Source organism: Mastigoproctus giganteus, chromosome 4 (assembly GCF_048544385.1).
Source record: "Mastigoproctus giganteus isolate SK-2022 chromosome 4, ASM4854438v1, whole genome shotgun sequence".
NCBI classification, from domain to species: domain Eukaryota; kingdom Metazoa; phylum Arthropoda; class Arachnida; order Uropygi; family Thelyphonidae; genus Mastigoproctus; species Mastigoproctus giganteus.
The window spans coordinates 242613025-242626231 of record NC_143578.1 but is presented as its reverse complement, the minus strand read 5'-3'; the positions used below and the strand labels follow the sequence as shown (position 1 = coordinate 242626231).

Here is a 13207-nt window from a genome sequence, read left to right as displayed (position 1 = left end):
CATGGATTAAAATGACATTAAGCAAGAACATCGAATAAATAATACTCTACTATACTAAGTTTGAATCTTAAACCAAAAGATGAATTCTACTACTTACCTTGAACAGTAATTCTGGCATTACTTGCAATCCTTCCCAATTCATTGGAAGCTACACAGCGATATGATCCTTCATCACTTCTTTCAATTGTGTGGATTGTCAAAGTTCCTGTGGAAGACACTTGATACCTGGCAGTTTGAGGCAAAGGATGACCATTTTGAGTCCAAGAAATGGTTGGGTCTGGATGTCCAGTAGCACTGCAAGGAAAGACTATTGTGGCTCCAACAGGCACACTATGATCTGCTGGACTCTCTGTGAACTGGGGCTTGGCTGGACAGAGATGTATAAATGGCAGTCAGGATCAACCTAGATTTAGATATTTTTAAATATATCTTGTAACTATAATGTTTATACTTCCCCATTAAGTCCTACTTGTCTAATACTATTTTAAAAAAGTAATGATGAAAGAAGAAACTACCTTACATTATTAATGAGTAAAAAGTATATTATGCAAGGCACTACACATAATTAATTGAAAAAGAAAAAAAAGTTTCTGCTCTGTATTTTTCCCCCACATATCCTATTTCTTACTGTACTCAGTACCTTTATTAAACAACTAAAAAGTTATAAGGTAATTACCACTAAGAGCTCCATCAATAAATAACTCATCTATAGTAAACCCATCATAACACTAGGCATAAATAAATTTAAGGAATAACTTTTCTTCAAAGTTTTACCAAATACTGTTTAATTCACAAACAGCTAATTCATGATGTCCACTTCCCCACTGATGGGGCTCCAGAAAAGAGCCAAAACCTAGGTAAGGGGAGCAAAGCAACTTGTGTGACGTATGAGAGCAATATACTTAGTAGTAAACAGATTGCTCAATACTATTTACAGAATGACACTATGCTCAACTCTCATACAATTATAAAATTATTTTAACACAAAATACTTCAATCTCAATTTATAAATTTTCAAAAGGTTATCAAAGACTAATCATTTGATATATTGAAAAAAAACACTGAAAAAAATATTAGAAACTGAATTGTTAATGAATTTTAAATAAAATGAGTGAAGAACTATAAAAAATAATTGTCCATCAGAACTTTATTTCTCACAAAAGATCTTCACAAAAAAGTGTATATAAAGCTATTAATAATTGCACTGGTCAACATGGTTTTGACAACATAAAAGGAAACTAGCTTTTTAACTTAATTCTATTATGATAATTCTGAATCTGGACTAAATTTTATAGAATATAACAGGTTAGGAAAAAAAATAATTTTCATAACATTAGGAAATAAACATCATTTACTGAATGTAAACGAAACAGCAGAGGGTTATAGGAGGATAGCTCATAATTACAAGGCATCATTTTTTTTTTATGAGCACCTGTTCATGTAGATTACCTTTCATTTATATGCATTTGAGAACAATTTTTATGTTCTGTTATCTTTGTTTTTTTTTCATATAAAGTGGTTTCTGACAATATCAGAAAATGGTATCACTGTAACTATATTAGAAAATTTTTGTAATGTCTGAACAGTTTACACAAAATCAGTGTCACTCTATAACAAAAATGACTAAACAAGCTTATTATTTCTGCTTTTGGATACTAAGTCACTCTGAAGAAGCTCAGCTTCTTCAGAGTGACCTAGACAGACTTCAGGTATGGTCAGAAAAATGGCAGTTATGCTTTAATCCAGCAAAGTGTAAAGTATTACACCTGGGGGAACAGTAACCCCAAAATAACTTATACACTTTGCAGAGTTGAACTAAAGCCGGTAGTGGAGGAAAGGGACTTGTGTGTTACAATAAGGTCAGACATGAAGATCATCATACACAGGTTGCAAGGAAGGCCCATGGTATCCTATCGATGATTTATTGAACAATTGCTAGTAGAGATAAAGATGTCATAATCCCATTATATAAAGGTATTGTTAGACCAAACTTGGAATACTGTGTTCAATTATGAAGACTGCAACTAAAGAAAGACATTGTACTTCTTGAAAGGGTCCAAAGATGGGTAACTTTCCTGGTGATATTGGCAAAAGGGCATCCATATGAGGAAAGACTTCGAATATGTGGGTTTTAGCATTAGCATTAGCATTAGTAGAGGCATTTGATGCAAGAAAGCAAGCTTATGCAGCATCAGCCAAAAAAAAAAAAAAAAAAAACACACCACTTCCACTTCACCCCTCTGTTCGTTCAAAATACCTGTCTAGCTGAGCCTTAAACTTATTTAGGCTATCAACTTCCACGACAAGGGATGGAAGTCTGTTCCACCAACCAACCACCCGCTGGCTGAAGGCAAATTTCCGCACGTCTATCCTACATCTGTCGGTTGTAGAGATTGGAAACTAGACATCTTAGAGGAGACTTAATTGAGGTATATAAGGCTCTGAGAGGCATAAGTAAAATGAATGAGGACAAAATTTTCACAGTTATAAATGATTCTAGAACTAGAATCATTTATAACTGTGAAAATTGTTGTTATTTAGTTTTTAGAAGCATTAGCAACTAAGGCCATATTGCTTCGGGGATATGTGGTGGTCATTCCCTGACCTTTCCGTATCCTCCATATTTGGTGGTCACAGGCTCGAACCCCGGTCTAATCAAGAAGCGTGTGCTACGCATTGCTGCTCCTGCCCACCTGGCTACGGAGGTGCCTCTAGAACTAGGGGCTATAATTTCAAGTTATGGGGGGTGATATTTAGACTGGATTGCAGGAAGTTTTATTTTAGCCAAGGAGTTATAAATTACCGAAATAAGTTACCTACATGGGTGGTAAAGGCTGACAGCTTGGGGAAATTAAGAGGTCAGCTGGATAATTACCTACAGGAGCAGAGAAATGCATAGGTTGTTTTTTCCTTTTCCTTTATTAATTATTTTTTCTAATTTTCTTCTTATTATTTTATGTATTTATTTATTTTTTTGGCTAGTGCATCATAAGCACTATGCTTCATTACACCACGTGGCCATTTCTAATACTAATACTTAGAAGATCAAAACAAAATTTTCGGTGCTGCACATACACCTCACTGAATGGGTGGAGGGAGAAAAGAGCAGACCATATTCTTTTCGCATGTTATGGTACAAACCAATCAGCCATAATGAAGACTACTATTTCTGTTTAGAAAAATTTCAAGTTTATTAAGGAGCAGCAAAAGTAAAACAGAATCATGAAATAAACATATCAAACCAAGTGATAATTAATTTCAACAAAATTAAAAGTAATAATTTTATTGAAAACCCCTTGATACATACTCATAATGAAAAGCTATGTTTCAAGACGATACTATATCTAATCATCAGGCCTGAAATAATCAAAAAACAATTCACTATTAGTGGCACAGGAGTAGTAAGATTTCCATGTAGAATGGTCTCATTACAGAGAAAAAAAAAGAACATGGATATTGTATTTTATATTCACCTTATCTCTGGTTTCAACCCATAATGAATTCACTAGAAAGAATTCATTCCTGGCAAAAGGAAGAACAGAACCAAATGGAAGGGCAAAGTTACATTCCATGATTGTATTAGTATTAATAGTGGAAACTGATACAAGAAAGCAAGCTTACACAGCATCAGCAAAAATAAATAAATAAATAAATAAATAAATAAAAGAAAAAAAAAACCCACTTTGCCTATCCATCCCCTCCAATAGTTTGTTTAGTTCTTCTTTGAATTTATTCAAATTATTCACTTCCACAAACAATGGATGGAAGCCTGTTCCAGCAATCAATCTCCCATTGGCTGAAAGCAAACTTATGCACATCTATTGAGAAAAGACAGATGTAGGATAGATGTGAGGAAGTTTGGCTTTAGCCAGCGGGTGGTTGGTTGGTTGAGCAGACTTCTATCCCTTGTTGTGGAAGTTGATAGCCTAAATAAATTTAAGGCTCAGCTGGACAGGTATTTCGAATGAACGGAGGGGTGAAGTGGAAGTTTTTTTTTTTTTTTTTTTTGGCTGATGCTGCATAAGCTTGCTTTCTTGCATCATATGCCTATACTAATGCTAATTCTAATTATAAATGAATAGTAAACTCAATGTTATTGCATTTGGGAAAATACCGATAGCTGGAATTGTGTGGGTTTTTAAGTTATTATGGTGAAATGTTTCCCCTTCACTGCAATCTTCAAACAAAATAAAAAACATATCAATTTTCAGAATCTTCTCTTCATTCCTTTTTTTTTTTATTAAGCTTTGTAAACTTATTACTCCACGCGAATTGTGTTAGTTGCTATATCACTTGCGAGTATCATGTTTGTTGCAATTTGTGCATGCCGTTAAAAAATGCTTATGCATGCTATTTTGAAATTTATAAAGAAAAGAGAAGAGATTATCTTGGAAACAAACACCTCTTGAAGCATTTCTGAAGAAGGCAACTCCTTGTGCAAAAAGTTGTGCAACAAACCAACAACGAGTGCAGACCCAACAATGAGTGATCAACGAGTGTGCATTTAGTCGATGATGATGAATATACATTCTTTAACATTTTTAGGTCATAAATAATTTCTTTAAATTATAATTTGCTTGATTTTACAGACTATGTTTTCATTTATTTGGATAAATCAATCATTGTTTAAACAAACTGTTGTTATTTGTTGTTATTTGGTTTTTAGGGGCATTAGCAACTAAGGCCATATTGCTCCGGGGATATGCGGTGGTCATTCCCTGACCTTTCCGCATCCTCCATATTTGGTGGCTCACAGGCTCGAACCCTGGTCTAATCAAGAAGCGTGTGCTACGCACTGCTGCTCCTGCCCACTTGGCTTAAACAAACTAATTAGCTAACTAATTTCATTGTTGAGAAAGTAACAACCGTTTTTAACATTATGTCTATGGGAAATAAATTCCCGCTTTACGAGTTTGCTTTATGAGTGCTCGCTAGGAACAAATTAACTCATAAAGTTGGGAACTACCTGTACTCTTATTTTAGGAAAGCTTTTGATACCCTTGTACATTGAAGACTACTGTTCAAGTTGGAGCAGTACGGCATTAAAGGCAAGTTATTGCTATGGATAAAGGGATGGGTGAGTGGGATAAGACAGAGTGGTAACCAATGGACACTGCTCTTTGTGGACTAATGTTATTAGTGGAGTTCTCCAGGGGTTCATGTTGGGCCCATTGTTGTTTTTTTTATTTATCAATGATACTGATGAAGGTATATGAGGCTTAATGTCCAAATTTGCAGACAATACAAAGGTTGGTAGAGTTATTAATGACAGTAAGGACGGTATATGCTACTGCAACAGGATCTAGAAAAGTTGAGCAAATGGGCTGAGAGGTGACAACTGAAGTTTAACATTGACAGATGTAAAGTACAGCATATGGGTAACAGTAGCCCCAGAGTAACGTATCAATGTGTGGTACTGCATTCAGGGTAGTGGAGAATGAAAAAGACCTGTAAGTAATTGTGCAGTCAGCTATGAAGTTTTCTGAGAAGTGCAGACAGGCTGCAAGAGTAGCTCATGGAGTCTTGTCATTGATATACGGAATTTTGCTATCAGAGATAAGGAGATGATTATCTCCTTGTATAGGGCAATGGTCAGGCCACACCTTGGGTACTGCATACAGGTCTGGAGGCCTCATTTTAGGAAAGATGTAGAGCTGCTAGAATGAGCACAGAGAAGGGCAACGAGATTAATGAGTGGAACAAAGATTTCCTGTTACCAAGATAGGTTTAAGTTCTGCAAATTGCAGCGTCTGAAGACTAGATACCTGCAAGTTGCCTAGTTGTTTAACTTTGATTGAGGTGTATAAGGCCTTGAATGGTTTAAGAAAGCTCAATGCTGATGGGATTGCTCAGATTCCGCACCAGAGGGGGCAAAATTTCAAACTGAGGAAAGACAGTTGTTTGTAGAATAGACGTACGGAAATTTGACTTTAGCCAGCAGTTCGTTGATAGGTGGAACAAACTTCCATCTGTCGTTGTGGAAATTGAGAACTTAAATAAATTCAAGGCTGAAATAGACAAATATTTAAAGTGAATGGATGGGTGAAACGGGAAGGGGTGTTTTTTTTTTTTTTTTTTTTTTCTTTTGCAGTTGCTATATGAGCTTACTTTCTTGCAACATATGCCTCTACTGATGCTAGCTCAGTATTTTAAGAGTTAAAAAAGTACACATAACAATTCTGTTTTTAAATGGGAGTTTTACTTCCATGCACTGCTTGGCTATTCACTGAGACAAAATACATTAACTGTTCAGCATATGTTTGCTAACAGAGACCACCTGTTAGCTTACGAAAAGCTTAGAAACAGCTGTGATGCAGTGGTTCAGATTTTTAAATGTATAGTGGATTTGCCTTTTCTAGTATTATACAATTTAATGATATTAGTAACTAGGCAGAACCATGGATAATGGCATCTCTAAGTTGAACATAGCCCATATCTTAAAGTAAAATACTTGGCTCTCAGTCTTCAGTGTAAGATCTCCCCACAATCAATACTGAATGCACATAAAGTGAATAAAATTTTACTGAATTTATATTTTGCAACATTTAGTGAATTCTTCAAATAGGCCTCTGGGGTTGGGCATATTCATAATATAAATTTTTAGTAGTTTACACCAACCTTGCATTGAAATAATAAAACAAAAAACAAATTTAATAATTTAATAAAATTAAACTGGTATTACTAATTTACAATAAATTAGTATTTACAATAAATATATAAAAAGAAAGAAAAAAGAATACCATAAAATCAATAAAATATACAAAATTAAAAGTGCTAAAATCTGAAGCTTTCGAAGGCTCTGCCTTCTTTCTCAACAGTACGCTTTATTTTTGCAGTGCAATCTTAAATAACTGCTTCTTGATTAGACCGGGGTTCGAGCCCGTCACCACCAAATACGGAAGATGCGGAAAGGTCAGGAAATGACCACCGCATATCCCGGAGCAATATGGCCTTAGTTGCTAATGCTCCTAAAAACCAAATAACAAACAAACAAACAAACAAACAAACTTAAATAACTGCAGGTTCACGGCACACGTCACGTGATTCACTAACACATGCACTGTTCTCATGTATAGCGGAACCGGAAGTGGCTCGAGAGCGCATCAGGTGAAATCGTTCATCCCCACTAAGGATCACTGTCTCAAAGAGGGGATGAATCCGCATACCCCTATCTCTATTAATGTCGCTCCCAGTGGAACTAATCCGCAGGCTCTTGAGCCACTTGCGGTCCCAAAACCTATGTGCCCCGGTCGATGATAGTAGCTTCATCCGGGGAGATTTGATGTTGCTTCTCTCAATAATGCTCCGCCACGGCTGATTTTGCATAATCTGCATTCCTTATTGCCTTCGTGTGCTCCCCCAGACGATCCTTTAGACGCAGTTTTTGTTTCCTCCACATAATATTCACCACAATCCGGGCAAACGACCCCACTTACACTTTCTTTTGGAATGGGAAGCTTTCTGAAGCTTCCCATTCCAAAAGAAATGGGAATGAGAAGCTTCAGAAAGCTTCAGATTTTAGCACTTTTAATTCTGTATATTTTGTATTTTATGGTATTTTTATATACTTATTGTAAATAGTAATTTACTGTAAATTAGTAATACCAGTTTAATTTTATTAAATTTGTTTTTTTATTTCAACGCAAGGTTGGTGTAAACTACTAAAAAATTTATATTATTTAGTGAATTCTTGGTTGGTTCTTGTTCTTCTGTTGCACACAAATCTGGGCTTAATAAAATAAAGTTTAGTGAATGCTTTATACAAAGAAGTTAATAGGTTCAACTGTTTAATGGAAAAGTTTCCAGAATTAATGATGCACAGGAACCTTCATTGGACTACAAATTAGAAAAATACTGCACGATAGCAGTCTTTTAAATCCTTAGTTTACAGGTTTTAAATAATAAAAAAGAAAACTGTGAACAACAGAAAAACTGCTGCATGACTATAAAATTTTAGATTTCTGGATGTTTCTTAAAGTACATTTTTTATAATCAACATCTGGATGTTTCTCCTGAATAGACTGGGTTCTGTTAGTGGTGAACAAGGCAAACAGTTACACTACAATATAAATATAATGGATCAATGCTATCAAAGGAAGGCAAGATCCAGCCGTGATAAGGAAATATTGTAGTTTTGTAAAAAGAAGGTAAAACTATATATATAAGAAAGAAAAAAAAAGTTATTTTATTGAATTTTAGTCACTTTTATATTTAAAAAAAAAATTTTATTATTTTTTATTTCTATAGATCAGAATACGGTAGACTCAATTTTCCGGGACAGATGGTAAAAAACAAATCCCGGATAATTGATTTCCCGGTTAATCGAAAAATACAGAAGTCCATGATATACCTAAGAGATAAGTTCCAGGACTTCTTACTTCATCAAGTTTTACGTAACTCGGGAATGACTAGTAACATATTGCTACTATATTATTATTAACAAATCTGAATTCAGCACGATACTTGTTAATGTTTGACCATTTGCATACATTCTTATTAATTTAATTTTCTGACCCAAATCGATCGATTTCGTTTTTTTTTTGGTAGATTTTCTAGTACCGCTGTCTCTTAGTCGGCACCATGATAACGGTCAAAATGAAATTTTCTTTAAAGAACTTCACAGGGTTAAGGCAAAAACTCACAATTATCACCCAGCACGAGCTCACATTTTACTAAAGCACATTTCTGGAGGTCACTACCATAAAGTAACAAAAACAATTTGCACTTTCCGTTTTATTGGGCTTTTCTGTTAGCATAATCTATTATAAACTCGGTCTTATTGCATTTGCGATAATACCGATAGCTGGAATTCTGTGGGTTTTTACGTTATTATGGTGAAGTGCATGTCCCCTTCACTAAAATCTTCAGTCATATTTTTTTTTTTATATATGACTTGTAATAATTGTAAGAATCTTCTCTTCTTTCTTATTTTTTTGCTTGTTGCTCTGATCTCACTTTGTGCAATTTGTTGGTGCCGTGATCGTCGTTATGGATTGCTTATTATTTTTTTATTGTTTTAAATTTTACAATCTTTAAAAAAAAAAAAACAATGAATAAAAAATAAAAAAAACTGAGTGAAAACAAATTTATGTAAAACCGTAGTTGCGTAAATCAGGGACTTACTATATCAAAAAATGTCCAGCAACCTATGTAAAAAATATGGCGATACATAAAAAACTTACCACGTACTACTCGTGTGTCCAATACGATGCTTCCCTTTATTTTTTGCTATGTTGATTTTAAATCTAATAGCTTCCCTTTATTTTTTACAAGGTTGCGTATGGTTCGGTCATCAACATTATAATGGTTCTTTAGAGATTTAACGGATGCACCGTTTTCAAACTTTTCAATAATTTCAAGTCTTTGTTTAACTGAAAGTGCAACTATTTTACGTTTACCCATCATTTTCGCAATTTCTAAACAAAAAATAAATAAATAAATAAATTTACTATAAAAAAAAATTCCAACATCTCTGACATAAATAGCGAAACAAAATTTGTCCTTTTGCGATGCGATGGAGCACAACAATCGACGTGATGCACTAAAACAAACTAAACATTTCGTCTCTTTCTTTTTTTGTTTTTTTCTTTTGAGCGGTAGGTGCGAAGACAGTGGGGGTTGCAAGATAATAGGTACATTAATCTCTCAACGACGACTTATAACGTTGGTTCTAGTCAATTATTTATGACTTGCAAAATATCTGTTTATACCTATTCTAGTTATTACTTGAATTTTATTATTGCTGTTTGATTTGTTAAGGGTCCTGGTTAATCCGGTTCCCGGTTAATCTGATCCCGGTAAATCGAGAGTCTGCTGTATAATGTTTTATTAGTGAATAAAACTTTCTTCTCAATTTAAAATAATTTGAAATTAGCACTTTTAATTAGGCAATTTGAAATAATGATATTATTTCAACCTAAGTTATACTAAAGAGGAACTAAAAAAAAAAATACATAGTACATGGCATTCTTTCTCACTCAAGATTGGCAAGAGGAATGAAGAGGTCCTCTTACCAAGAAAGGCTTAAGTTCTGCAAATTTCAGTGGCTGGAGACTAGGCACCTGTGAGGTGATCTGATTGGGGTGTATAAGACCTTGAATGGATTGGGCACACTGAATTCTGATAGGATTCTTCTGCTTGCTCAGATTATAAACTGAGGGGGCATAGATTCAAACTGAGAAAACAGTTGTAAAATAGGTGTGGAAATTTGCCTTTAGCCAGCGGGTCGTTAATTGCTGGAACAAACTTCCATCTGTCATTGTGGCAGTTGATAGCTTAAATAAATTCAAGGAGGAACTGGACAAACTTTTAGAGGGAATGGTTGTGTGAAATTGTTGTTTTTTTTTTTTTTTTTTTTGCTGATGCTACATAAGGTCATGCATTTGCTTTCTTGCATCACATGCCTCTATTATTACTACTACTACTACTACTCCTTACACCTTGATTATACTTCTGTTCCTAGATATTTGGGGGAGGAGTGAATCATATTTTCATTAAAAAAAGCAGAGTAAAGAAATAAGCAGAATTACAAATACCACTTCAGAAGAACAGTACTCATATACATGTGATATAAACTAAATTCAAATGCTAAAGTAAAAAATCAGTGCAATTTTAACATTAAACAAATCACTGCATTTGTGATGCACTGATTTGTTTAACATTAAAATTAACAGAAAAACCAATCAGCAACAGATCTGAATAATGATGGCCCTTATGTAGCAAAAAATTCCAACATAACAGTTAAGAGCATTCAAAGAAAATGTATTATATACATATAAAAACAATCAGATGGGGGTAAAATTAAGAATACAGGTGTTGTAGAAGAAACGTATATCAAAAAATATTGAGTATATCAAAAACATTTTTGAACATATTAACTGGAAGAGCAACATGGCAAATTTACAAGTCGATTAGAAAGTAATGAATTCAAAGTGGTTGTCATGAAATGCAGAATATGTTTTATAAATGAATAAAACTTTATACTTAATTTGAAATAACTTGGAATTAGCACTTTTTTTTAGCAATTTGAAATAATAACGTTATTATTTCTAATGACATAAGGGATTTAGAATTTGAATGTGGAGAGTACAGAAAGGACAGAAGAGGGGAGTTATTCTCTTATTTAAGAAACATTAAATTTAAGGCAGTGCACCCATTTGAGGTGGTCAGTGCAATGTTCAGTCAGTTTGTATGACATAAGCACTAGGAAAACAAAAATGAGAGTAAGGGTGTGTTACTGGCCTAATGACTCTGAAAAGTACAATGAACAACTATACTTTAAAGATTAGGCCAGTAAATAAGATATATTTTAATGAGAGAATTTTAACTTTCCAGCTATTTGACTCAACCATGTGGGTTTGTCACTCACACAGTAACAAAACATTTGGGGATTTATGGAACTTGTGGATTAGTCACTTGCACACTAGCAAGGCTTTTGGGATTTATTGGAGGATTCTTTTATGCAACAGCATGTTCGAGAAGTAACCAGAGAGTGTAATACTCTTGATCTGGTTATCAGCAGTAAGTATTCATGCATTAAAAATTTGCAGATAAAGGAACCACTAGGTGGCAGTGATCACAGTGTACTGATGTGGGATTTACTTAAGGATATAATTAGCATCTGGGGTAAAGGAAAGGTTTTCGCTTCCGTAAAGGAGACTACAGTGGTCTCAGACAGTTTTTAAATTCTGTACAGTGGGACCAACTGATGACATTACCTTAGACTTTACCAATGGCAAATTCTAAGTGGGAAGCATTCAAGGAACTAATCGTGGAAGCTACTAGGCCTTTCATGCCATTTAAAAAATATTGTTTAAGGTTTAGGCCTAAATGGATGTCAGATGAACTAATGAGACTCGTGGCAGAGAAGAAAAATGCATGGGATGCATATAAATTATCAGTTAACACAGAAGCCTATGGCAGATATAAGTTAGTTTGTAATCAAGTCACAAAGGAGATTAGGCAAGTGAAGGCAGATTATGAGAAATCTTTGGCAAAGGATGCTAAAAAAAACAGCAAGGACTTCTTTACTTATATAAACTTTCAAAAAGAAGGGGATGAATTCGATTGGTTCACTTGATATCGATGGTTTGATTGTTGATGATCCTGCTCAGATAGCTGATAATCTGAATAAGTATTTTGCATCTACATTCACACATGAGGTTATTAAGGGAGGAAAATGCTGGATGTTTACCAAACTGTAACAGGGTACTTAATGATTTTGTAATAACTGAGAGCAAAGTGGAGGAGAAATTGTTGAAGTTAAATATAAGAAAGGCACCTGGGGTGGATGAGATCTATCCAGTTATATTAAAGGAGGTGGAAAAGGAAGTAAGCAAACCCTTAGCCCTAATTATGAGAGCATCCTTGGACTCAGGGGAGGTCCCCAGGGACTGGAGATGTGCAAATGTATCCCCAATTCACAAAGAGGACAGCATGGGTTTGTTAAGTGCAAGTCTTGTCTGACAAATCTGATTGGATACTATGACGTGGTTACAAAGGAACTGGATGCAAAAAATAATTTTGATATCATATACCTAGATTTTGGAAAAGCTTTTGACAATGTTGCACATGGAAGATACTGTACAAATTTGAGCAGAATGGCATTAAGGGTAGGTTGCTATAATGGATAAAAGGGTGGTTGACTGGGAGAGGACAGGAAGTGGTAATGAATGGACGCTGCTCTTCGTGAAGAAATGTTATTAGTAGAGTCCCCAGAGTTCAGTGTTGGGCCTACTGTTGTTTTATATATTTATCAATGATATTGATGAAGCTATATCACGCTTAATGTCAAAGTTTGCAGATGATACAAAGGTTGGCAGAGTTGTTAATGACAGTGTGCTACTGTAACAGGATTTAGAAAATTTGGGCGGATTTGCAGTGAGAAGTGGAAACTGAAGTTTAACATTGACAAATGCAGTAAGCATAAGGGAAGAAATAACCCCAGAGAAATGTACCAACTGTGTGGTACTACACTTAGGGTGGTAGAAAATGAAAGAGACCTGGGAGTAATTGTGCAGTCAGATATGAAGTTTTCTGAGCAGTGCCGACAAGAGGGGTGCTCTTACGAAGAAAGGCTTAAGTTTTGCAAATTACAGTGTCTGGAGACTAGGCACCAGCGAGGTGATCTGATAGAGGTGTATAAAGCCTTGAATGGTTTAAGCATGCTCAATGCTGATGGGATTCTTCCTCTAGCTCAGAAAAATCA

The 13207-nt window shown here is 34.8% G+C and overlaps 1 protein-coding gene across 3 annotated transcripts in view; it reads right to left on the bottom strand.

Annotated features, from left to right (window-relative positions):
* Positions 1-13207, bottom strand: part of Pxn (Peroxidasin) — a 247354-nt gene that overhangs the window by 87330 nt on the left and 146817 nt on the right. For all 3 annotated transcript variants that reach the window (XM_090371255.1, XM_090371256.1, XM_090371257.1), the window contains one exon: positions 98-367. In XM_090371255.1, coding sequence (XP_090227381.1) covers positions 98-367 — 270 coding nt within the window. The remainder of the gene's footprint in view (positions 1-97; positions 368-13207) is intronic.